We start from the raw sequence: 26,249 nt of genomic DNA, 5'->3' as shown, positions 1-26,249 counted from the left end.
CTGCAGGAGAAACCTGGGGCAAAGCATCAGACCTTACCCGTACCCATTGCCAGAGCCCAGGGAGCCCCTCTCAAGAGGCCCCGCTGCCCCACGCTCTGACCCTGTTCCCACCACACGCTGGGCTCACGGGTGCCCCTGAAAGCTGTCAGCCCAAGAGTTGCATCGCCGTGGCTACACCTCGTGGGTGACACCAATCGCAAATGCAAAGGAGGACCCATCTCCTGCAGACGGCCTTGCCTTGGCCTTGCCGTGGGGCAGAGTGTCTCTCTGCAAGGGCGAGGAGGACACGGAGCTGCCCGCAGATGGTGAGGGGTCTCCCAGCGGTGCGAGGAGCAGCCATCGCCCACCGGTGCATCGTGCTTGCAGGAAGAAGCCTCCACACTCATTTCCCCCGTGCTTCGCGCCTTAGCACACCATGCCAGCAAGGCAGCAGAGCAAGCCCCCTCCCCGGTGTGCTGCAGATACAGAACCCTGCTCAAGAAACCTCTGCCTGAGCCGCCTGTCTCATCTGCACCAAGCTGGAGAAACTGGTGGTTTCCAGCAGCAATATGTGTTTCTGTAAATCCTCCTGATCCCCGCTAGACAAGGAAGACCTGTGTCCACGACAGCAAGGTGGGGGGATGTCAGTGGTGTTGCCGCTGTATGCACCAGAGGGACGAGGGGGCACAGCTGAGAGCTGCTGAGCTGTGACAAGTGTTCCTGCTCACTGACAGGGTTCCTGCACGATCCCGTGTTGCAGGAGAGGAAGAAGGAAGGTGCAGGACTGTGAGTCCTTCGTGGGCTCCCATCTCCAGTCTCCCAAAGCTAGAAAGCTCAATCTGCTGAATATGGGGAGGCTCACGGCCATGCCACTGCTGTAGTCCCAGCCTGCGCAGCTGGAAGGCAAGCAGGCAGTGACATTGCTCTCCTGGACAGAGACATGTCCCCAAGGGCAGCATGGATTTGCTCAGCGATGGCAAGGGCACATGGGGAGATGCAGAAACACAGGGTCACACAGGAGTTGCCAGGGCAAAGTGATGTTGCATTATGGCACATGTGGGTGAGAAAGGGGCAATTTTTCCTCCTGTTGGTCCATGGAGAACACTTGTGGCAGAAGGTGGCCTGGTGGAATGCCCTGGGCACCCTTCCTTGCCAGCCAGGAAGAGGGGAACCAGCACAGCCAGAAAGTAGGGGGGGACCAGTTGGTACTTTGAGGAAAAGGAACTGAATAATTTGGGAGGTCTCACCCCTGTTCTTGTACACTTTGTGGGTTTGGTAGCACCTGCTCTAAGCACCTGTTGGCCTGTGGGTTTGCTCATGACACAGCCCAGCAGCTCCTCCAGCACCAGCAGGCCTTGGGCTCAGGGAGGTGGGGCAGTACAATGGGATAAGCTTGGGGCACGGTGCCCAGACAGGCCAGCTGCAGGAGAAGCCAGCCCAAGGGTCTCAAAGGCAGAACAGGAGAGGGCAGGAACCCTCCTGCCTTTCAGGATCCCAACATCCCTCCCTGGGGCGCACAAGGGGGTACAGGACTGGCTGGAGGGGATGGGACAAGGCAGCCTGGATGTGATCCCACCTGAGGCCTTGCTGGGCCTGTCAGCTCCAGTGGCACTGCCGTGAACCCCCAGCTGGTCCCCATTGCCACTGCTAATCCCCACTCAGCTGCTGCCGTTCCCCTCTCATCATCCTCACACTAACACCAGGGCTGCAACCACACCAGCGGCTCCCTCCCCTCCCCACTGTGCAGAGGCTACAGCATTTTTTTTCCCCCGATAACACGGCATCTTGTATTTAGTAGCCTCCTTCTGCTGTCACAGGCCGACCTATTTCTCACAAATCCTGACTGCTCTGGCCTTAAAACATCTTGACGCAGTGCTGAAACTGGCCTTGGCAGAGCAGTGAGGCCCCGATTAAGCAGGATTGGTGTGAACTTTGCAGCCAGCAGCCAGCGGCTGGGAGAGCGGAGCAGCCGCAGCACGGCTCAAGGCTGGGGACCCCACGTGCCCATGGGGATCAGTCAGGCCACACTCTTGATTAGAAAAAGGGACACCACTGCTCAGCCTGGCCACCCGCTCCTTGCTGCCCACAGGCTCCTCCATGCCATGGGGTGCTGCAGGACAAAGCCAGGGAGGCAAGAGATGTCCTCCTTCGTGCACACAAAGCCAGCACATCCTGAGCATTCAGGTTGCAGGGATGGGGGCTGAGACCTCCACTGCCAGCATGGCAGGACTGCATCCTCTGTTATTCCTTGTGGGAATGAGTGTCAGTGCCTACCCACGGGCTCCTTGCCAGGGACCCTTCCTGTAAACATCCACCTGCCACAGCTCAGCCACACGGGGGGCGGGGGGGGGGGGGGGGGGTCAGGAAGGTTAAAAATCCCAAATGGAGTAATGTGGATGTCAGCCTTCAAGTGGTGAAGGATCCTCTTCCCTGTGAAAAACCTTCTTCAGGCTTGGTCTCGTACAGAGGTAATGGTGTGAGCAGCACTCTGTCCTGGCAGGGACTGCTCCTCCATCACACACCTCTGCACGGGCAGTTCCTGGGGAGAGAAGACAACACAGTGATCGCTGCCAGTGGATAAGCTACAGAGAGGCAAGGGATCTTAGTCCAAATTTGAAAAATGAACAGCTATTTAGGAAAACTTCAGCCAGGGATGGAAATTGGACCAGAAATCTTCCAGGAGCTCTGTGACAGGCAAAATTCCCTGGGCCAGCTGGGGGGAGCTGAACTTGGCAGGTTTGTTTAGATTGATATTCCTACAGCCTTGAAGATAATCGGGAAGTCCACAACAGCACAAGCAATCTACCTGCACACAGGTCAGGATCCACATGCCCGGTGCAGGACAGTGGCTTGTAGCAGACCCCTCTGGGCTAAAGCTGCCCCTGGAGCCCCACTAAGGGGGAGCAGCAGCTGCTGTTTCTGCTCACACGTCAGGACAGGCTGGGGAGCATCGCTGTGCGGAGGCTGGGCAGATCCTGTTCTGGCCCTGCCAGCTTCCAGGCTGTGTGCTGTTCCTACAGAATGAGCCTGAGCTGTCCTATCCCCTGACCCGTGGGATGGGAGGTGGGGAGGAGGGATGTCTGCCACCCTTCTGCCTCAGCTCACCCATGGGGCTCTTGCAGCTGACAGAGGACACCTGGGCTCCTGGACTCATCCTGCTCCCAGGCTTCATCCACGCACCCTGCCCCAGGCAAGGCAGCGGCTAGGGCTGGACATGGCCGGGGGCTGCACGTGGTGCTGCAGGGCCCCAGACACCTTCCCGTGACAGCAACATGGCCATGGGTCCAGTTCAGCCACCAGCAGCATGCAGTGGCCCACCAGGGCTGGGGGGCAGAGCCATGGGACCCTCAGCACCGCCGGCCTCCAGCCCTGCCCGGCCCTGAGCCTCCTGCCGGGCAGGAGCAGGAGGCTGCTGGCAGGAGGTCACGCCTGGCCGGTGGCGCTCGCGGCAAGCCCGCCATCCGGCTCAGCTGAAGCACATTTTGTTCGGCGCTTCCTGCATCCTGCCCCCATCCCTGTGCCGGGGCGGGGGGGCACGGGTCAGCCCAGGGCCAGGCCGCTAATTGCAGCCTGCAGCCCGGCAGGCCGAGGCGGCCGGCAGCCCACTGCCTCTCCGGCACCGGCACTGCTCGGCTCTTCCCAGTGCAAACCACTGCTGGCATCACTGCTGTGCCCCAGCTGAGCTGCTCTGCAGCCCCGGTCCAGGCTCCATCCTTTCCAGGCATCGCTTGCTGGTGCCTTCCCATGCGGAGCCACTGAGGTCGAAGCGAACTCAGCCCCAGCCATGCCGTCTCTGTGCAGGGCCAATGGCAAGAGCAGCCCCCAGCAGCATCGGGGTGGGCAGGAGACCCAGCGCAGCACAGCACAGCGGTCAAGCCTGACGCTGGCACTGCAGTGGTGCGTGGTGCAGAGGATGGGCTCGATGCTCAGGGGTACCTGAGTCCTGCACCATGCCACCAGGACAGGAGTGAGTTAGGCACAGCTCAGTTGTGAATACAGGGCCACCCCCCCCATACAGCCAGGAGGTGCAGAGGGGCTGTTTGGTGCAGAAAGTGAAGACAGAGCCCATCATGGAGGTGAGGTGGAGGGGCCAGCCCAGAGCCCCAGCACCCCACCTCCCACCTGCCCACCTCCCACCTGCTCCCCAGCTCCTTTCTCCCAAACCTGTTTTCCTTCATGGGGAAGGCCCTGCCCAGCATGTCCCCTGCTAATGCCCATTAACCTCCTGCATACACCGTGTGTCCTGCTCCCATTCACATCCCCTGCCAGCACCCACAGCCCTTCCATGCACTGGCTGGAGGAGAGCACACAGCGAGAAGGACATAGATGCAGCAGGGCTGGGCTCAGTGCAGCAGCAAAGCCAGGGGCTGCGGAGTCACTCCCAGAGCAAAGACCCGTACAGGCTCCATGCACCAGCTGCAGGGCACCACAGGCACTGTCTGCCTCTCAGTCCTGCTCCACGCTCCCTGCCCACAGGGGCTGGGTGCTGCTCACATCTCCCTCCACCCCCAAGGGGCTCCCTGGAGCATTTGGGCTGCCACAAAGCACCAAATTGGGGTGATGCCTGTAGAGGTAGGAGGGACATGTGCCCTGTGGCTCTGCATGGTGAAAGCCTGGTGGCTTCCCTGGGGAAACAGGCATGAGGACACTGCTGGGAAGCAGGCAATGGAGGAGCAACAGGGCTGGTGAGATTTAACCCATCTACAACTGGCCCAGCAGTGTTTCAGCAGTTCCCATGGCTGAACACACACCACCAAGATCACACTGGTTGGGGGTGACATGGACAGGACCCCCCAGCTCCACACCTGGCCCCAGACTTGGGGGGAGAGGGGGGACACCTGGGTCTGGCCCTGCAGGGCAGCCCATGGCTATGGCTGCTGGGGGATGAAGCAGATCCCAGCTCTGCCTCCCATGGGGTCGGGGCTCTGTGTGTCATTCTCTGTTTCTGCCCCCTCCCCAGGATGCTCTCTCAGCATGGGTTAAGGGCTGACCCCCCCCCCTCCCCCCAGTATTCACAGTCCCAAATGTTAGCCACAGTCATAAAAACACAGCCAGACTCCTTTTCTCCAGAATGCACCCCCACACATGTTCCCACTAAGTGATTTCTGCTGTTGCCCAAGCATCACGAACTGGGAAACATCTCCCCACACACCCTTGCTAGTGTCACGCTGGTGCAGGGCTATGCGTGCCCCGGGGCACAAGCAGGGTCTGTCTGTCCACACCAGCCATGCAGATCTGTCCCTCACCACACTGGCTTGGCTCCATCCCCACGAGCTCGCCATCCCGGGCACGGGATAGTAGTGCACAGGGCACGGCGGATAGCAGTGCCCAGCTCCCACCCACGCTCCTGCCTCAAGGAGCAGCCAGCCGTGGGGGCAGCCAGGTGGAAGGCTGCTGGAGATGGAGTCTGGGGACATTCTCCTGGGCGCCCTGAGGCTCTTCCTGCAGTGCCTGTCCTGGGCAGGTCGTTGCCCACAGGCAAGGAGCCAACGCACCGTCCTTCCGTCACTGCCCTGTTGCCCTCCCTCCCTCGGGGTGCACATCTGGCCAGCAGATGCTGGAGCCGGGACAAAGCTCAGCTACATCCCAGGGCTCGGCAGACCAGCCTCCTCGTTGGGGCAACACTCCTCATACTCCCACGCACCCGGCACCCCTCCCTGGGGGTAGGGAGCACTGGTTTCCACCCCCCCAGCACAATGGGGAGCACAACACGGCACCCCAAGCCTTGGCATGCCTGGCACAGTGCCACAGCCAGTGTCCCCTGTCCCGCTGACCCAAGGTCCTGCACCAAATTGGCCTGGACGCCTGGACAACTGCTTCCCCAACAACGCCGCCACCTCACTTTACTCACCTTGAAGAGTTCCTTTCTCTACGTGTTCGTTTTGTACTTGTCCTGACAAAACGAGTCTCAATGCAGTTATCTGTGGCATGTTAATTATATTGTTTTACAAAAACAAATGGCATGCGCTCCACGGCAAAACTCCAGGCAGGTCAGGCTGTGAAATATACCTGGGAGGAGACAGGGATGGCTTAACCCAGCCACTGCCGGGACGAAACGTGCAGATCTTGGCGTCAGTGCAGTTCCTTGGTCATCATTTCATTTCACTGCTGTGTCTCCCGTGCAGGGTTGTGGTGGGGTCCCCATGGTGCCGACACGCTCCCTGTTGCTCGCAGACACCGGAGTAGAGCTGGGTGCAGCGGTGCATCTCCACGGGAGGTGCTGAGATGTCCTGGTGTCCCAGCCCTGGGCAGGCACAGGGTCCACGGTGAGCCCCTGCCAGGGGGCTGGGCCCATCCCAGGGGTGGGAGATGACGAGAAGCGTTGTGGCAAGCTCAGGAGCTGCAGGCTGTCCCTGGGCTACCCTTGCAGAGACGCAGCATCTCCCCTCCCTGCACGCCCACAGTGCGGCGATTCCTTCCCTGCCGCTCCAGGGCACGAGGAAAGGGGGTAACCACACACACCCGTGTACCAGGGGAGGATCCTCCACCACCCGGCATGGCACCGTGCAGCCTTTGCTGGGGACCCACCACGAACCACCAGGAGCAAAGGGACGGCGAGTGCGTCTGGTGCAACAAGCACACAGAGGCCATGGGTGCCGGCTGCTGCACAGGCAGCACGGCGGGCACGAGGGAGCCAGAACTGTTTGAAACAGGGATGGAGAGAAATAACAAAGCTGTAAATCATGACACAAAACATGCATTCATTTTATTCACAAAAACAGCCTGGATTGCTAAAACATTACAAACAGCATTTCAATTTAATGATGTAGAGAGCTGGAGAGACGGGGATTTGAACAGAAGAGAAATATCACTTTTCATAACTGCTTCAGCACAGGTCCTGCAATATTATTTTTATTTTGATTTTAACTTCAGTAAGTTTACAAAAATTACTTCTAGAAGTAAACCATTGCAATTAGGATTTTTTTCTGTATGCAGTATTTCTTGTTCTATATTAATAAACTAACAATGACATTTTTTTTCTTTTTTTTATTCTTTTTTTCCTTTTTCAAAGACCACCATTTTTGTAGCAATTGTTTTCTTCCATCTTTTATACCAAACCTCTTGCTGGTTAAACTTACATACGTGAATGGCTAGGAGAAGGGATACTACATCGCTTTAAACATATTCTCATTTATAAACATGAAGTTGAGGCATTCTAGAAACTATCCACTCTATTGTATGATGGGAAATAATCAAATAAAAAGTATAAATGAGGGTGCAATTAAACAACTGTGCTAAATTACAGTAGTGCTTATTAGTAACTAGATTTTAAAAGGTTACTGTAAATTTACATTCCCTACACAAGTACTGCATCTTTCACACATAAACAACATCAACACCAAAACACAGAAAGAAACTGATTGTCCATACTCTGTCTATTAAGTCTTGGTACTTTACAGATCCATTGTTTTTTTCTTTTAATTATTTTATTTGAAAAGCAGTTAAATGTCTGACTAGGACTCGAAGATGTTAAACAAACGCAAAAAAAAAAAAAAAATTATAAAAACAGGAATGAAATTTGCGAGAAAATATTTTTGGTTCTAAAGAGACACAGGTGCATCCATTCATTTCAGCCAAAAATCCCTTGCCTGAGACAACACAAGCAAGCAGTGACATTGCACTTGGATGACAGAGCTTTGGGATTCCCGTTCCTACTGAAACCATCTGAACGCGGCTCCTGTAGGAAGCATCACCTTCTGGAAAGGAAGAGAGACAGGGGAGGGAAGAACAGAACAAAGAAGGGACAAGGCGTTAGGCTGGGGCCAGCTCAGCTACCTCCACGCGCGGCGGCTGCTGGGGGCCACCGGCCCGGCTCCCGGGTACAGCAGGGCTGCGGGGCGTGGGGCAGCAGGTGCCCAACAGCAGCGCCGAGGCCATCAGTGACGGCCACACAGGCTGGCAGCCCGCACGAGGCACGGCAAAGCCCACCCAGGACACTGGTCCGCAGCCGTCACGGGCACCTGGCCCTGCCTGGCTGCCGCCTGCGGGCCTGAGGCCAGGCCCAGCACCCCCGGCAGGCTCTGCACAGGGGATCCCAGCACCGGGACACCGGCAGCAGCTGAGCTGCTGCAGGGGCAGGGGCAGGGGCAGGGGCCTCCATGCTGGACACCGGCCTGCATGGTGCTCCCCGCAGCACCCACCCAGCCTGGCTCCCCTCCTTCCCAAGCCCCTCTGAGGGTGTGGGGGGGAAGGTCTGGCCAGCCCTGGGCTCCCCAGGGGACACCTGGAAAAACCACCCCCCAATTGTCCCCGCACCACACAGACACAATGGCACGGCCTCCGGCTTCCCGTCCGGCCGATAGCAAGCACAATGGCCGGGCTGCGCTGAGCGGCCACTGCCGTGGCAGGCACAGCCAGCTCGTCCTGTCCCCTTCTGTCCCCTCATGTCCCGTCCCATCCCATCTCCTGCAGCCTGCCCATCTGTGGTGGGGGGCCCTGGCCACCCACCCATGTCAGGGACAGACAGACAGACAGCAGGCAGAGAAACCAAACGCCCAGCCATATCCTGCACTGCATCACCTAAATGCCCACCCCAGGCCCAGTTGGCAGAGAGGTGTTTGAGGGCACGGGGAGGGAAACTGAGGCAGGGAGTCAGCTGGCTGGGCTTGCGCAGCACCTAAGGAGGGATATGACGCCCTCACAGAGAAGCCAAGAGCAGGCTGGGGCTCTTGCTGCACAGAGCAGCCCCAGCACCACCTCTTGGTATCTCGCTGAATGGGGGGAAGAGGGATGAAGACGGCCACTAACATGGTCCAACTCTGACCAGGCTCAATCCTGCATGGGACAAAGTGCCTGACACCAGACAGCACCTCTCTGAAGCCACCTCCAGGAAAGGAAAGAGGAGAGATCTGGCGTGGGGAGGTCCCAGGTTCTACACTCCTCTGAGAGGAGGACCTGGCTACCCAGAAAGAGGTGGGACATTTCCCACCTCTTTGCTGGATAGAAGTGGGAAGCCAGAGTTTATGAAACCACAGGTGGCCTGCAGAAGGACCATGATGATCCTCAGTGTCAACAGTCCCCATGCGAGGCAAAGTGATGTTAGCCAGAACACAGCAACGTGATCACCAAGAGGATGCGCCTCAGATGGGACAGCAGGCCAAAACCTAGGGCACCCATGAAAGCTTCATCCTTCAGTTTCTCCATATCCAATGAGCACGAGATATCAATGGGAAACAACCCCAGGCACTGAACCAAGGCTTGGTGAGGACATCCCTCTTCCCAGCCCATCCTGAACTCACTCATCCTGGTTAGGAGAAGCTGCAGGGAACCAGTGGCTTTTCTGAAGCAGCCCTTCTTGCACAGCCAGAGCACCATGCTGTCCCACCTGTCCAAGCATCCCACCTGCCTCGCTGGCCCTAGAGTCTCAGCCCGCAGCCACCACGGCAGGACACCAGTGGCGACTGGTTATTCAGGCTGCCTAGACGTGCAGATAAAGCTTAATGGCAGGATAGGGATTTAGCCTGATTTTTATGTTGCCATAAAGGTTTAATTCTATTTTTTTTTTACTGCTTGATTTTAGATCAATGTTTAATCACAGCTGCGGCCCCGGCCCGGGCTCTCTGAGGATGCTGCTATCCACACGTGTGGCTGGCAGACTGACACAGCTCGGCAGGGTCACTGCGGGCTGCTCCGCTCCCCCTCAGCTCTAGCACAGGCCCCCATGGTGGGGACAATGCCTCGCAAAAGCCCTATGAATTTTTCAGCCCAACTTCAGCACTGCCACAGCTGATGCCCAGGCAGGACCAGCAGCCCATGGAGCTGCCCAGCTGGCTCTTCCAGGCAGCAGCATCTCTGTGCCCCCAGAACCACCGTCACCTCCCGACAGGGCTCCAGGGCACTCAGGTGACAGTGGCTCTGGTGTCTGCCCTGAGGCTGGCCTAAGGCAACGCAGCCGCCAATGCTGGATGATGTGGGCTGAGACTGAATGACACAGCTGACCCTGGGACATCAGCCAGGGTCCCAGGGTCCCTCTCCCAGCCACATAGGGACACAATCTTGTTCAACCCTACCATGATCAATGCACAGCACAAGCCGATATCCTGACAGTGGCATTCCAGGAGGATCTGCTCCAAAAGGGAGATGGCAATGCCCCAGAGCAACCTGTGTCTGCTCAAGCATCACCAACTTTCCTCGACCTCAACAGTCCTGCACCCAGGAAGGACAGGCCCCTATGCTACAAAATTGAGCAGCTCCAAACTCCCAGCCAGCTGCAGAACAAGAAAACAATCAAGGGGGTGACTGTTTCATGGGCTCCCCATGCCATTTATCGTCCCCAAACCAGAACTGTGCCGGGAGAAGGAAGCGGCTCCTCTGGCTGATGCGAGCTCTGATTCTATTGACCCGCTTTAGGACTCTTCGGAAGAGATGAACTTTTTTTTTTCTTTTCTCCCTTTTTCCAGATCACTGACTCAGCAAATTAGAACAAGAATATAATTTAGCAATACAGCGGTTTTTGAAAGACACAGTCCCTCTCTCCTCATCCCCACCGCCCAAATAGATTTTTTTTCCCCTTCACTATTCATTCAGAGCTGATGCTAATTGAAAACGTAGAACATGGTTAGGGAAACAGTGGGTTATCTCTTTGGGAAGAGCAGTGCACGGGCAATGCCCTCGTGCCAGGACGCACGATCCGGCTGATGTCAGGGTGACTTCTAGCCTTTGCCAGCTTTGTGGGTGCGTTCAGCAGCAGGAGGAAGACAGGGAAGCACAGAGGCACAGCTGACGTCTGGATGTGCTCCCACAGAAATCACACCCAGATTAGGTACGATACATGGGGGAGCCAGCAGACAAGTCTCAGCCCAGCACAGCTGCTTCCCAGCACCCCAAGCCTTCACCCCCATTGCACCCACCAGGGGTGACCACGTGCTGTGCCCGGCATGCATGGCCCTGGGTGAATTTGAATCCCATGACTCCAGACACCTGACCATTCCTGCAGTACCCATGCCAGCAATGCACCTTCCCTGACCGTTTTAGCAAGGCTGCACCCCAACCCAACGGGGGGGTTCAGCAGCTCTTTTCCGAGGCCAAGACCGCTGTGTTGACACAGTGCCTCACCCTGCAGAGCGTGGGCGCAGCGTGGGCAGGAGCCTGAGGGGATGCTCCACAAGGCACCGAAGCAGGTGCCCAGACCAGGGGCTGCATCCTGCAGCACAGCAGCTGCCCCTGGCACTCACCCACTCCTGGGAATGCATGGACTCAAGGATGCACCTGAGTGAGCCTCACCAGACTCTGCCCTGGGGAGAACAAACATCGCCCCAGCACAGACGCAGCGGCCCCACATGCCAAATGTGCCCTCGCCTGCATCCTGCCCAACACGCGTGCTGCAGCCACTTCCCACCCGAAAACATGGGCGTCCTCGCTCCCTCTTGGAACAACGAGCATGCTAAAGGGCTGGGCTCCTAGTGCACCGCAAACACAGGCTTCACCACCACACTGCTCACAAGCTCTACCCTGAAAGACACCTCTGCCATCCTTTGAACCAGTCACCAGGTTAGAAACTGCTCCCTGGCTTGTGGAGAGCTGACACTGTGATCCCTCTACAGATGCTGGCACTGGCGTTCAAGCAGATGCCAACACAAGGGCCACCATCACCCTGGGGTGGGGAGGGAGCCCAGCTCTCACCCCTGTACATAAGGAAGGGCAAGGGCAGGGACAGGGGCACTGGGAAAGCACACAATTCGTGGTGAGAACTGTTAATGGAAAAGTAAAAAAGTAAGAAGTACCAGGTGTTTTATTATCTAGGGCAAGATCCGAACCCAGGAGAGCAGCCCAAGGAAGGGTTAGGGTGCCTGACAGGGGCCGGTTACCTCCAGTGCTGCAGAAGGCTTCTTTTTGAGTTCTTCACATTTTCGGAATTTGCAAATCTGGTGGCCAGTTTTGCGATTCCTACAACTGCTGCACTGCTCGCAGTTTATCCGTCTTCGGCAGGGCGGGCACATGCCACATCTTTTCCGTTTCTTTTTCCCCGAATTGATGGCAGATGCCAATTCATTCTGCATTGGATACTCTGCCAAGCCAGCCATATGGAGCGCGCTCTCTGCCAGAAACACGCCAGCAGGGGTCATAATGAAAAGGCCTGGGTTGATGGGAAAAGCCCCCAGGTAAGGAAAATCAGAGGGGCTGTTCATTGTCTCTGCAGCTGAGACTGCCTCCATATCAGAGATACCAGTCCCATGGTCGCTTGCTAGAGGAATATGCTCCTGTACCACTCTTTTGAGCATTTCTGTCGACTGAGCAAACTGTTGTAGGGCGTTCTGTCCTTCTGAGGAGATTTCTGACACCCTGTCTAATTTGCTCAGCATACTAGAGATGTTTTTGTGCTTTGAGGTAGAATTACTTTTTTCCACAGTTGCTTCGTTGCCATTAGTTAAGGGGTTGCCTTTCTCTGAATGTTCGCTTACCGAGCTGCTGCTACCAAAGGTGGAATAGTGGGAGAGTGGACGGGACTTCTTAAGACTTTTGTTCAAAGGTTCACTTATTATTCCACTTTTGTTCCTCCTTTCGGAGTTGACAGGGGGATGAGAGTCATCTTGATTATTTTTTTCCGTCTCTGGCTTGTTCCCAGTGTCTTGATGGGAGCCCGAATTCGACATGGTGCACGGAGCAGAACAACAAAACCAAACCAAAAAAAAAAAGCACCCCAAAACCAAAGCAGAAGACCCCCAAAGCCCTTCTTGTAGCACCAGCACACCAGCCACCGGAGAAAGCTTAAACGGGAACGCTCATGAACGGGGCGTATCCTCCAGGGTCAGCTGCAAAGGTCTTCAGTACAATTTCAGTGCAAAGACATACTCTGCGGCTCTGATACAAAACATACGGCTCTGGAAGTAGAAAATAAAAGAGAGTTAGTACTGGCAAGAGCAAACAGGCTTTTCAAAGCATCTCTTCCTCCCCCTGCAATGAAAGTCTCAGCGCCACAAACAAAGAAACTCCAGGGAACGGACCTCGGTGGAGATCCGTTCCGCTGCTCTTTAAAAGGGTCGCCATCCAGACAGAAATCGGGGGGCACAAAGGAAGTCCTGGCCCGGCAGCAATGTCACCGCACAGCTTAAGGGCTCTCTGTGCCTGCCGCTCCTCCCCCAGGGACTGAAACCCCAGGGAAGTCACGGGTCTCCTCTCCTGCTCTGCTCCAGCAGCGTGCGGCCCCGCAGCGGAAGGCAGGGCAGGCGCCTACAGGCTGCCCCAACAGGAGCCAGAGCTGGCGCACCACGGCTCCCACACCCTCCCTGCAGATGCTGCTCGCCCAGCACAGTTAGGCTGCCCTCCTCATCCTCTTCCTGCACCCTCGTCCCCAGGCCAGCGCTGCACTCCAGCACTGGGTGGGTGACGGGAGCCCCAGGGCAGCCTCAGCATCCACCTCCAAGCCCCTCGCTGCCTGCCTGCCCACCCGCCAGTGCCATGCCCCGGTGTGCTCTGCCCACACGGCCACCACAGGCTCCGCCGCTCCGGCAGAGGTGATGGGAGAGCCCTCTCGGTGCGGTTCCTCCGTGCAGAAGCAACGCCGCAGCCCCTCGGGCGCGTCGGGGGCAGCTGGGCCCAGTGTGGCTGCAAACACTTGTTGTTGTGAAATTCCTCCTCCTCCCCTCCCGAGCACGCACGCATGCACGCACGCACAGGCACCGCCGGAGTAATCAGGCTTTAGAGGAGAAAAGCTCCAGGGCTTAGCGGAGCAGGAACCCACGTCCCCACCCCAGCAGCAGCTGGGGGAGGGCAGTGCCGGAGGGGGCCCCTCGCCTGCCACGCTGCCCTGGGGAGGCTGCGCACAGCAGCCCCCACGCAGGCAGCATTCCTACAGCCCCGCCGTCCCCCAGGTCCCACTTGGCTGCAGCCCCTCGCTGTGCAGGGAGATGGCCACGCACGGGAGGCTCTGTCGGGACCCCTGTGCCCAGCCTCCCTCCCTTCTCAGCAGCCTCACGGTTCCTGCACCCTGCCAGAGCCCAGGATGCTTCCTGCGGGCCCAGCCCGGCAGCAGAGCTCTGCGCACTGCCTCACAGCGCTGCCGTTAGATGCTGACGGGGGCAAGGTCCCCGTGCCAAACACCACATTACTGGAACAGGAAGAGAGCCCATCTCACCCCGATACAGGAGACAGCTCGCCTGCGGAGAAAAACACCCCCACCCTTGCACTAAAACCGCTTGCTTCAGCTGCTGCGGGATTTAAGATGCAGTGTGGATCGATGCAGGACTCGGGTTCCAGCCTGGAGCTCTCCAATTCACGTGGGAAGGGAGGGCTGCAGCGGCAGGACAGCCTGCCCTTCCGACTGGCGGCCACGTGTGCAGCGCCGTGGCCCAGCCCTGGGCCGGGCAGGGAGAGGTCGGCAGCAAGGCCAGGACGCGGCTCCGTCCGGGCGGCCACGGGGTGCTGGGGAGCAGCGGGCCCCGTCCCCATCCCCGGCTCGCTCCTGCGGCGTTAGGACGGGTCACACCTTAATGACAAAAGCGACCGGTGCTGGGGCCAGAAGGGGAGCGCGGCAGGAAAAGCATCTAACGGGAGGATGTGAGATAAAGCAGCCCGGCGGCGTTATCTCACGCCCGCCTGTGACCGCCTTTCCTGCGGCCCTTCTCCTCTTCCGCCGCTCGGGGCGGCAGCCCTGCTCCCCCTGCGGCGGGCAGCGCCTGCCTCCGGGCAGCTCGCTGGGCTGCTGGCACCGAGCCGCTGCCCAGGTGAAGGAAGGGCCGTGGCCACGTGGGCGCAGATCGGGGGGCGAGCGCCAAGCGTGCAACACCCAGCAGGGCTCACCCCATTGCAGCAGGAGCGCCAGCAACGCCAGCACTTGGTGCGGCGCCCGATGGGTTGGAGGCTCCCGGGCTCCTCTCGCAGGGGCTGCAGGAGCTCGGTCGCTGCTGCCCCTCCGTGCTGCGGCCGGCAGGGAGAGCACAAAATGGGTTCGTCCCCTGCCAGCCACCTTTGGGGGGCAGAAACCCCAGCGAGCACTGAGGCCCCATGTGCCTAGGCAGCGATGGGCTGGGGCTGCAGGCTGGCAGCAGCAGGCCCACAGCTCCAAGCAGCAGCCCCGCGTGGCTGCACAGGGCCGCTCCACTTTGGCCCCTGCCCCGCACACCCAGGCAGCAGCTCACAGCCGGACCCAGCCACTGAGCAGGGATCTGCAGCCCCAGGGCACCGTGCTGGATCAGACCCGGCTTTACCAGCCTGCCAAACTCATGCTTCTGTCCTCCCCATAATCCGATGGAGCCTGAGCTGACTGATACCACCCAGACACTTCTGGGGGCTCTTTTTTGCACTCCCTTCTTTGAAACCCCACTGTGTGTCGCTGGCCTTGCTGCAGTGCAAGTGGGACAGCAGGACGCCCCTCACCTCCCGCAGCAAGCTGGGGGCTCGCTGCCAGCCGTGGCCCTCCCCATGGGGCCCCCAGCCCCATGCCACAGGACAGCAGGCTGTGGGCACTGAAGCAGGGAGGACACTGGCTGCAGGACGTCGGTCCCAGCTGGAGCTTGCTGCTGCCGCCAAGCACCCCCCCGGTGCCCAGCTCCCTCCTGGCTGTGCTCCTGGCAGCCCTGCACCTCCACGCCTCTCTCTGCACAGCAGCACGCTGCGGTCTCCGTCTCCATCAGTTATTTCCAAGGGCACATCTTCCCCCGCGGTCGGCCGTAACGGCCAGCCCTCTCCAGCTGGCTGTATCAGGAACCTGCTCTCTGGTCCCACCCCGCTGTGTAAATCAGGTCCCAGCAGCTTGGAGCCCCCCCCCCCAGCCGGGGCTGAGCGAACCCCGCAGCCTCCGCCGACGTGGGCTGCTCACCGCAGAGCCTGCCAGGAGGGGAAGGGCTTTGTGTGCTGCTCGTAAACGGCTTTCCCCAAGGACAGCGAGGCCCATGGGACTCCCACCCTCAGAGCGGCTGCAGGCAGGGCATGCGTGGGTCCCGCTGCTCGTAGTCCCCACCTGTCACCTGCAGGACCCACGGGCACCCCCGGAGCACCCCACAGCAACCTGGGCTGGGAGCGCTGCGCTCCAGGCTCGGCGCCAGCGGGACGAGGCCCCCACAGCCCCTTCCCCACTGCCCCTGGGGACGACGGCTCCCGGAGCCGCCACCGTGTACCCTCTCCACCCAAGCGCGCTGCCGGCCGTCGCAGCCGGGTGCCCTGGAAAGCACCCAGCTGCCGGAGCAGAGGGGCAGCCGTGCCGAGCCAGCAGCCCCGCCGCCGCACAATCCCGCCATTGTCCCAGCTGCAGCTCTGCGGCCGCCAGCTCCAGCCATCTGCACCCGCCTGGCGCTGCCTCCGGCTCCCGGGGCCCAGGCCGCAGGGTGCCCGGCTGCGGCGGGCATAGACAGGACCCCCCCCCCCCCCCCAGCCACCGGGGCCACCCCACGCCCCCACACGTCTTGGCCGCTCTTCCCCAGCCCCTGCCTAGGTTGCTAATTACTGGGGTGGGGGGGAAGGAATTCATTATCTTAATCCCGTCTTTATGATTGACCCGAGTAAAGACAGAGACACCCCCCCCCCCTCTCCGTTCCTGCCCCCCTTTGCGGCCCCCATTCCCTGGGGAAGGCGCCGGGCGGCGTCATCTGGGTCCCTGTCGGAAGGTGCTTAGCTACGGAGGCGGCATTAAGCAGCATGTGATGCGCTTGCTCGCCCAGGTCTTTGCACCACACGGCTTAGGCTGGAGGCGTGCCAGGGTTCAAAGGGACACCAACAAGGTCAGGAGGCCCCAGGCCAGACCCAGTGGCCCCCAGCTCGATGCACAAGGTCCTGGGCAGTTCTGGAGAGGGCTACAGAGACCTGAGCCTGCAGAGACCTGAGTACCATCCCTGTGGGATCCCTTCCAGCATGGACTGAGCCTCAGGATGGGTCTGGTAGCCCCCGCCCCAGGGCCCAAGCTGCCAGTGAGCTCCAAGAGAGCTGGAGCCCACGGAGAGGGCTGGGTAGTCCCAGAAACCTGCCTGGAGCTGCCCCTCCATGGAACACTCTGCCCCAGGGACCAGAAATGCCACCCTGGATGCTCCCTGGGTGAGCCAGCAGCAGCTCCTGCCATCCCAGCCCCAGGCTTCTCCTTTCCATGGGCTTCACCCAAAAGAACCCAAAGCCTCCAGAGCGGCGCACCCCACTGCTCCCCTTCCCTGCCACAGCAGGGCTGCACCCGGGGCTCAGCCCGGCCTGCCCAGCACGACGGGAGTGCCAACAACTCTGAAAAAAGGTGGGAAGAGGAGCTCCCGTGGCCCAGCACCTGCAGAAGCAATCATCAAGCGGAGCGCAAAGCGGCTCGCTGATTGCAGGAGCCGTTTATCGTCAGAGAGGAGCGGGAGAGGCGCTTTGCTTCTTGTAAAAATGACGGACGGTGCTTTCCAGCCCCCCTGCATTATTTCACTGTCCACTGCCCAGCATTACTGGAAAGTAATCAGCTCCTTCAGATGTAAAAACTCTTGTCTTTAAAAATAACTTCTGCTTTCCTTTAATTTTAAATAAATCAATCTCCTCCCGTAAGAGCCACTGTTCGTTCAGCCATGCACAGACACGACTGTAAAGAGAGGAAAAAAAAAGAAGAAAAGCTGAAGCCGAGGTGCTCCCAGGCTCAAGAGACAAAGAGAGAAAATAAAAGTTCAGCTTTTTAAATTCCGGGAGCGCGGCTCCCTCCCCATTGTGCGCTGCTTGGTGGGCACTGGGGCCACGCCATTGTCTGGCCGGCAGAGGTGGAGCAGACGGACGACGGAAGGGAAACCAGCGTCTTTTCAGCCTCTAAAAAGGAGGCACTACGTGGCTGTAATTGTGTCCACCGCGGGGTTTTTGTCCCCGCTTCCTCCCCCCTCGCCCCTCCCCATGCAGCCGAGGCAGCGGCCAGCCACCCAGCACGGCCCCCACCTCCCAGTAAAGCACTGGGATAGACAGACAGGCAGGCAGGCAGGCAGGCAGGCAGGCAGGCAGGCAGGCAGGCAGGCAGACAGACCCACCACGTCACCGCCAGCCCCAGCCGTTGCTGCTGCCCTGGGCTGGATGGAGGCACCCTCACAGCCCAAATTGCCTGGTGGGGTGTGTGGGGGTGTCAGACCTGACCCCTGCAGCATGGACGATGGACATGATGCCAGTGGTGGGGGTGTGACGGGTGTCCCAGGGCACCCGTGGTGCATTCTGGCCACTTCATAGCCAAAAACACATGGGGAAACCAAGGTGAACCAAGGTAGGAAGGGAGAAACCAAGCCGCGGTCTCCCAAGGCTAAATGTCCCTGTAGGACATCCATTCAGCAGGAATGGGGCCTGTTAACGGGCACGGGTACCGTTAAAGACAAGGACATCCTTCACCTACGCTGTTTGCAAGTCATCGTCTCTGTCAGCCCGACAGCCCCCAAGCTCTGCTCTTCGCATTCATCCTCCCCAAAACTGGTCCAGAAGATCAGATCCCGGACGCGCAAAGAAAGTTACCCCCACCCACTTCAGGACATCCAGAGAGGACGCGGGGGCTTGGGGTTTTGGGGGGGAGTGTTGTACATGCAAAGCCTCGCCCTGGGCACTTGCAGGTGAACTGGCCAGAGGTGTGACAGGTCACCAGATGGGCAAGGAAGGGCTGGTTGTGGCAGCCGCTCTGCTCCTCTCTGCTCCCGAGGTGGCACTGGGGGACGCTAAGAAGCCAACTCCTGAATTAAAAAGGCTATGGAAGATTAAATCCAGCATCTGGAAATAGCCCTGAAAGCAGATGGCAAATCATCGTGGTGCACAGAGTGGCTTCCACCGGCCTCCTCTTTGCAGACAACCGCTCCTGCGGTGCCTCCCAAGAACAGCTCTGGGCACACACGCAGCCGGAGCAGCGAGCGCCAGGCGCACCGTGCCACGCTGCCCACGGCTCACGCGCCCACCAGGGACGAGCAGCGGGGCCACGCCGCCTTCCTGTGAGTGCCCAGACCAGCGGGCAGGAGGAAATGCCACCGCCCCAATGGCTCCTGCCACGCACAAACACACTCATACCGACGGCAACGTGCCCCGGCCTTCCCAGGAGAGCACGGCTGCTGCGCCGAGCAGGCAGATATGCCACCAACAGCATCGCCACCTCTGTGCCCGAGGGGACAGGGGAGACCCGACCTCGTGCTGCCAGCAGCACCCCAATCTCCTCCCAGCCACGGTCCAGGCAGCCGCTGGCCCCACGTTTTTAAGGGACCCGACCTGCCCCGGTGCTCGGCCACCACCATGGGGACCAGCCACTGCCTGGGCCCACGCGGGCCCTTGGGCTGTCCCACGCCACCCAGCTGGGAAACGTGGCTCCGTCCTGCCTTTGAGGGGTGGTAGTTATGGATTAAGGAGTCTTAAATGTCAGACGACCAGGCGCTCCCTCGAAATCCACTTATCTCCGCTGCCACTTGGAAGGGCCAGAGCAGGGCGGTTATGGAGATAACGCGATTTGAAACGTCCATCCGAGTGTTTCAGGGCTCCATTTGCCCTGTGGACAACTCCAGGAGCCTCCTCCCCCTCCTCTGCTCACACAGCTGCTGCCCGGGGACCCAGGCGAAGGAGAGCCCAGCCACCGCCAGCCCCTGCAGCCCGGGGACAATGGGGGGCTTGGCAGCATCACCTCCCCCGGTGCTCTCCCTGCACGGCTCAGCCCCCCCTCACCCCCCCACCGGGTGCCAAAGCTGCGCCGTTCGCTGCCCAAATCTGAAAACGACTGTAACTAAAACCTCCCCAATTGAGACTCGGGAGGCCCCCCCCCCCCCCGCCTCCCCCACCTCCCTCCAAATGGGATTGAACAGATCTGTGTTTGCAGGAGCCGATCTCACAGCCAAGCAGCATCTGACATTCACGCGCCGTGGCACGGCTCTGCTGGGGAGCGCTTCCATGCTCGCCCACTCCCGGCCCGGCGTCAGCTCCCCAGCACCGTCCCACGCCCAGGGCCGGAGGAGGAGGCACGACACAAGACGGGTGCTGAAGAGCAAGCACATGAAGCCATGAAATCCCAGATAATAACATGAGGTGCTGTCCCCTCCGGACAGCCAGCAAGCCAGCACGCAGTCTGTGGGACGAGGAGACATTGGTCCACCTTGGAAACGAGACGTGGTCCCAGCCCACCAGAACCACCCTGCCAATCCCCCAGACCTTCTTGGAGGAAAACCTCCAGCACGAAGGGTGCAGCTGAGCCCCCTCAGTGCCTCCCCATCACGCTGCCAAGGGAGGTGACCGACACTGTTTCAGGGCTGTGATGCTCAGGGGACCGGGCTGACCAGCCCCGTGGGAAGGGCACTGGGGACGTTTGCTGCCCGCCAGGCAATCCCATCCCAGCAGCCAGGAGACACCGAGCCCGTGGCTGCAGCATCCCGGGGCAGGAACACGGCACCGCAGCAGGCACCGCTACCCCAGCACTGCCCTGCCCCAGGGGGTCAGAGCAAAACTGAGAGAGAGTGTCTCAAAGGAAAGGCCCCAACCCCTCCAAGTGGGAGGGGACTTAAGGGGGAACTGAAAGAGGTTTTGGCAGAGACATGCTGCTTTCCCTCGAGCCAAGAGAGCTGCAGGGAGCCCTCCCACGGAGCCGCCCCGCCACGGCCCTAGGCACCCCGGGAGGAGCACCGAGCGCTGCAGAGGGACCCCAGACAGCCTTCGCCTGGGGAGACCCCCCCGGCCCTCCAGAGCTACGAGGCCTAAGACGTGTGAATCACCACAGTTAACAGATGGGCCGATTAAAGCATAAATTACTTGGGGTATAACTGATAACCAGGTCACAGAGAGACTGATCAGCATCAGCAAAGCTTCTAGAAGTTAATTAAAAACAAAGTTGTAGGCATGGCAGCATGGGAGTATTTGTTGATGAAGAGCCCCAAATCCATCAGTGCCACGTCCAAGAGCAGTCCCAGCACCGAGGCCCCTCTTTCTCCCAGCTCTCTCAACACCACGTCCCTCCGGAACGCCGTAGGGGTGCGATGTGATGGCAGAGCACACCCCACGGGGATGCTCAGGACCCCCACGGGCAGCAGGGTGAAGGGCCAGCTCGGCCACGTGCCCCAGGAGCTGAAGGAGATGCAAAAGAAGGGGGGCGGTGAGGACATGGACCAACCGGTCAGCCCTCTGCCGGCTGAAGATGTGGGCATTTGAGAGGACCTGGTGGCATCTCAGCCTCCCACAACACCAAAAACACCCCCGAGGGCCAGGCTGCTGCACTGACAGCAGTAATGTGCACATCAGCCCAGGGCCCTGAGAGCACCTGCACCCAAAGAGGGCCCTCATCCAGCATGCACGGACTGCTGCTGAAGGAGTCATTTTGACACCAGGAAGGTGGCTGTGCCATCAGGAAGCAGCCGGGGTCCACAAATGGCAGCTATTGACAGATGTCTAATAGGACGCAGAATAATCCCATCTTCCTCCGGGAGGATTCGGGTCGCCCTTGCCCTCACTGGGGGCTTATCCATTGTCTGGATCTGCTTGTGGTTGTTATTTTTGGTCAGCACCATGTTTTACTTGGCCATGCTTGCATAAGAAAAATAGGAAGAAGAGGGAGAAAAGGAGGAAGGCTGGATGGCCAGGGCTGGGGGTGGGCACGGCACTGCTCTGTGCCGCAGCAGAGAGCCCCCAGCACCCCGCAGCCGGGCGGTGCGGGCTGGTCTCCTCCCAGCCCTGTGGCCACTTTGGGCACAGCCCCAGCTCAGTGCAGGAGCTGCCCTGTGCCTCCAGAAGCCCCAAGGGACTGGTGAGGAGCAGTCCTCACTGCGGGAGCTCTGGACCCACAGCTCCACCCAGGTGGGAACAAACCCCAGACCTGCCTCATCCCCCAGCCTTGGACCCCGTCCCGTGCTTCCCAGGCAGCAGCCAAGCCCCGCTGGTGCATCTGGGGCTCCCCAGAGGTTTGGGCTTCCCAGCGCCGCCGGACACTGCTCTCAGCACAGCCAGTGGCCAGGATCTGCACCCAGCCCCCCCCAGCTGAGCATAACAGGGGGTCAGGGCAGAAAAGGGGGCGAGGGGAGTCCAGGAGCTCCCAGGGCAGAGGAATTCAAGTCGTGCCCCAAGACTTTGTGCTTCTCACCACCTACCCAGCCACCCCCGGCAGTGACTCGCAGCGCGTCCCCACTCGCCAGGAAGGCACGGCGCTCCGGTCCTTTGTGCGTCGGGCTTGCTTTCTAACGCCACACGTTCTGCCTGCAAAGCACTAAGACAATGAAAGGCTCCCTCCCCGCTCAGCGGGCTCTCACTCCTCCCGCCCCGCTTCCTGCAAGAGATCGAGGGCACGCTGCACAAAACCGACTCTCCCGAGCCTTCCCTGTGCTCAGTGCCACTTGTCATTCAAGCAACCCCGTGGCCTTTAAGCTGCCAAGGTACCAGAGCTGCTCCGGAATCGGAGTTAGCTCAGCTTCTGCCCTGGAGCAAGGAATCTGAAACACTGCCACTGGAAACGAAACAGAGCATCCATCATTTTTCTTGCCAGGAATATATCCAGCCCAAAAAGAAATACTGCCTGCTAAACAGCCAGCAACAAAAGCCCTCGATTTCACCAGCAAAGCAAAGCCCAGCATCTCGCCTATCGGTCATTTCCACGCAGGTCCTGATTGTCTGCTCAGTGGCAGAATTAAAAATCACCCGAAACAAAAGGAGCAGAGAAGCTGGGCTAGGGCCGGAGGGGCCGGGGCTGCAGGAGGGCTGGGAGGAGGGCGGCGGCGCAGCGCTGGGTCAGGATGGCTGGCGGGGACCCGTGTGCCCCACCCAGGATGCTACGACAAAAACTCAGTGGCTGGGAAAAAAGGACGCAGGTGTCAGAGCCAGGCTCGGAGGGGCTGAGCTGCCTCCACGCACCGCACAGACAGGCAACGAGCCCAGCGCGGCCGCTGCCTCCTGAGAGCCCCGCTGCAGGGGGGCTGCCCGCAGAAAGCCCCGTGCCCGCTGCCAGCGTCCTGCCCAGGAGCCACCCCCTGCCCAGCAGGTCGCCACCCGGCATTCCCCGTCCCCTCCCCAGGAAAAGGAGCCGCACATTCCCAGCCAGGCCCAGCCCCCAGCACAGGCACGCCAACCTAAATATCTGCAAGAGGCTCTCCCCTCCATGGGAACAGCCGCTATACGCAGAGTTCACATGCCCCAGCAATGCCTGATTAAACTCCCAAACTCCAAGGGAATACCCCTGAGGCTGTCTGAAGATAAGCTAGAAACTAGACCGCTCTCAGGAAACACAAGAACTGGGAAAGAGCAATCACATTTTTTTAAATCTACAATAATACAGATCAAACCCCGGCGCTCCCGGTCGGGCACCGAACGATCGCTCAAGCCCAGGAGCTCCCACACCGCTGTGCGTGCTCGCAGGGCTGCCCGGCGCTGCACAACATCTTGCTGGGGCTGGGGGTGATGGAAGCTGGAGACCCTGGGTCAAGGCAGCTCAGGACAGCGCTGCCTGACCCAAGCAGCCGCCGTGTCCTCATGCCACCAGCCTGGCCACATGCACTGGGGAGTCTGGGGCCTAGAAAGGCGAGCAGGCAGACCTGGGTTCACTCTTCTCCATCAGGCAGAAGATGCAGAAGGCCCTGCCAGCTGCCAGGATGGGAAATGCCCACACAGAAACCTCCAGACCCAGCCCACCGCTGCTGTGGGACCAGCACAAGCACCCGGCGCTGCAGGAGCACGGGACAAGAGAGACGCTTGTGCCAGCACCTCATGGCCAGAAGCTTGTCCCTGCTGGTGGCCACGGCCACCGTTCATCCCCACACCCCAAGCTTCTCCTCTCCTGCTCCACTGGGACAAGCAGGAGGACGGCAAGGGAACACCACTGCACAAGGCCGGCGGGGAGCAGCTCCGGAGCCGTGATGCTCTGCAGGTGCTTGGTCATTGCTGTGGGAAACTGCAGGCACCGTTTCCACAGGTCCACTCAGGTCTCCCGTGACCTTTGCTGCCCCTCTCCTCCCCTTTGGCTGTGGCACAGTCACAGCCCCAGACCCTCCGGCCCCAAAGCTGTCTCACTGTAGGCTCGGGGTCAGTGAGGACAGGGCGGTACGGCATCTGACAGGGCACAGGGTGTACAGGGGCCTATGGCATCTGACACCACAGGTCGGCTGGAGCATCACAGGAGCAGCAGCAAGGAGACGCTGCCCAGGGGACGTCACCCAGGAGCCTCCTCCCTCCATACCTGGTGCAGATGGAGCGCCCACATCCTCGTCCCTTGGGGAGCAGAGCCACAGAGGTTTTTGCACTACGGCCATGACCAGTGACACTCAGCGCTCGGAGACACCAGGGCTCGAGCGAGAACAGCCGGCGCCTGGCAGCCGCAGCTGGGCTCTGGGGGCAGCCGGGGAAAGACGCGGAGGCAGAAGCGGGGGCATCGCTGTTGTGACACTGGTTCCAGCAGCAAAATTCTGCCATCAGCCCCAGACAGGGAGACTCGGGCCACGCAGAGCCCCTGGCCACAACCACCTTCCCTCTGCCCCTCCACCCATCCCTCTGCTCTTCCATCCCCACGCAGCACCAGGACCACGGAGGGAATCCTGCACCGATGCCATGCCATGCTCTGCATGGACACCGAGCCCCATGCCCGCCTCTCTGCTGGAGAGAACGTCTACCAGCTCTCCTGGTTCCTGGTGCTTCCTCAGCCCAAGGGGAAGGACTTCTTCCTGCTCTGCAGCTTACCAGAACAGCACAGAAAAACAGCAGTCCTAGGCAAGAGGATGGAAGAATTGTCAGAACAGTTCCCAGAGAACGGCTGGGCAAAGGGCGGTGCCTCCGGGGTACGGTGGCACAGCGGGGAGAGCCCCGGTGTCCTTTGATCAGATGACAAGTTTGGTGACAGAAAGCAACTGGATCACTACAAAGCACACAGACCTCCACTGGGGTCTTGCACACAGCCACGGGACAGCGTTACTGCACCAGCAGCACTGCCTCACCAAAAGGCACCGGTGGGACGGGCTGCGAAGCAGCAGATGGAGCCTTGCTAGGACAGGAGCTCCAGGCACCATCGCTGCCTGTGCCCATGCTCGGCATCTCAGGACCTTCACCCACGTACAGAGGCACTCAGGCAGGCTGTTGGTCCTTCTCAGCCCTAAGCTCCAAGGGTTTGCAACTAAAACTAGAGTTAGGCATAAATGTTTCTACCCTTTCTCACTTCCCCAGTGGCTGAGGAACACAGCGGTGGCTGGATGTGTTTGCCACCATCAGTGCCTGCTGCACCGCTGCCTACCCCTGCCCCAACCATCCCTGGGTGGGTTCAGAGCCCCTAGCCCCTTCCCAGGGAGCTGCCTGCCCAGCCGATGACCCCTGCAAGGGAACCATCTTCCTTCACCCACGGAGAGGGGATGAAACCCAACGCCCACACGCCTGTCTCCAGACGGGTCCTGTCACAGTGCAAGGCCCAGAGAAGGGAGGAAGGGGGCCTCCGGAGCACGGGCCACAGCCCCAGGAGCTGGGCTCAGCCCCGCGGGGCGATGCAGGCCCTGCTTTCAGGAGCAGCTGAGGGCACTGACATGGTGGGATGCTGCTCCCCACCAGCCTCTCTGGCCAGGCTGTGGCTCTGCTGGCCATCCCCATGCTACCCCAGCCCTAGGAGACGTGTGAGCTCTTCCTCCCATGTCACCTACAGACAGGGTGAGAGACCTGGGAAGGAAGGCACAGGGAAAGGAGCCTGCCACGCAGCCTGCATGGAGGCTGGGCACAGCTCCTGGCCAGGCAGGGGAGGCAGCGCCCTCCTTCCCCTGCTGCTGTCCTCTAGCGAGGGGATGGCCCACGAGAGGCACCAGAAGGGCTCAGAGAAGAGAGCACCCACTGAGAGCCAGGAGCAAGGCAAGGAGCAGCAGGGTCCAAGCAGAGCCCCGGGCAGACCGACCTGCAAGGAGGACAAAGCATCAGCATGGCTGGTCAGTGACAGCCAGGGGTGCCGCAGGGGGTCACAGGCAGGAGCCTGGCTCCTGCCAAGCTGCTGCCGTCCCCACCGCCTGCTCCTGCTGTCCCCTGTCCCACAGGCAGTGGGAGCGCTGGGGGAATTCAGTCTTGAGCCTGGGGAGCGGGGGGAATGGGCGAAATGAAACCCACCGCCACAGGCAGGGTGGGCCGCTGGCACTTTGGGAAACGCCTGGGATGACCCCATTGGTCTTGTGGTGGGCTGCTGGCAAACCTAGGACACAATTAAGGGAAAGTTTGTGAAGAACACTGTACAAGCAAAACAGCAGAAGGCACGTTTCCATTCCAAGGGCTTCACAAAGGCTCATCCTAATTTTTTTCCTCCTTTGTTTGTTTTTGAGGGTGCCCCACGCACCCTCCCAGCACCTTTCCTCCACATGGCACAAGCCCGGGGGGGGGGGAAGACCCCCCCCTCAGGACACGCAGTGAAAGAGGCACTGGGAAAACCACGGGGTGAGCCCAGGCACCTCGCTCCCACC

The 26,249-nt window shown here is 60.0% G+C and overlaps 2 protein-coding genes across 2 annotated transcripts in view; both read right to left on the bottom strand.

The window, feature by feature from the left end:
* Positions 1-6,660: 6,660 nt before the first annotated feature.
* Positions 6,661-12,604, bottom strand: CXXC5 (CXXC finger protein 5). Its single transcript, XM_035338687.1, has 2 exons — positions 11,787-12,604; positions 6,661-7,676 (listed from the first exon to the last, which is right to left on the bottom strand). The coding sequence occupies exons 1-2, from the start codon at positions 12,570-12,572 to the stop codon at positions 7,632-7,634; spliced, it is 831 nt and encodes a 276-aa protein (XP_035194578.1). The 5' UTR covers positions 12,573-12,604; the 3' UTR covers positions 6,661-7,631.
* The window catches only part of LOC118173806, a 20,565-nt gene continuing 6,888 nt past the window's right edge, over positions 12,573-26,249 (bottom strand). Inside the window, exon 4 of the mRNA XM_035338686.1 lies at positions 12,573-12,800. The gene's annotated coding sequence lies outside the window, so the exon portion shown is untranslated. The remainder of the gene's footprint in view (positions 12,801-26,249) is intronic.

Source organism: Oxyura jamaicensis, chromosome 13 (assembly GCF_011077185.1).
Source record: "Oxyura jamaicensis isolate SHBP4307 breed ruddy duck chromosome 13, BPBGC_Ojam_1.0, whole genome shotgun sequence".
Classification (NCBI taxonomy): Eukaryota; Metazoa; Chordata; class Aves; order Anseriformes; family Anatidae; genus Oxyura; species Oxyura jamaicensis.
This window is presented reverse-complemented; position numbering and strand designations above follow the sequence as displayed.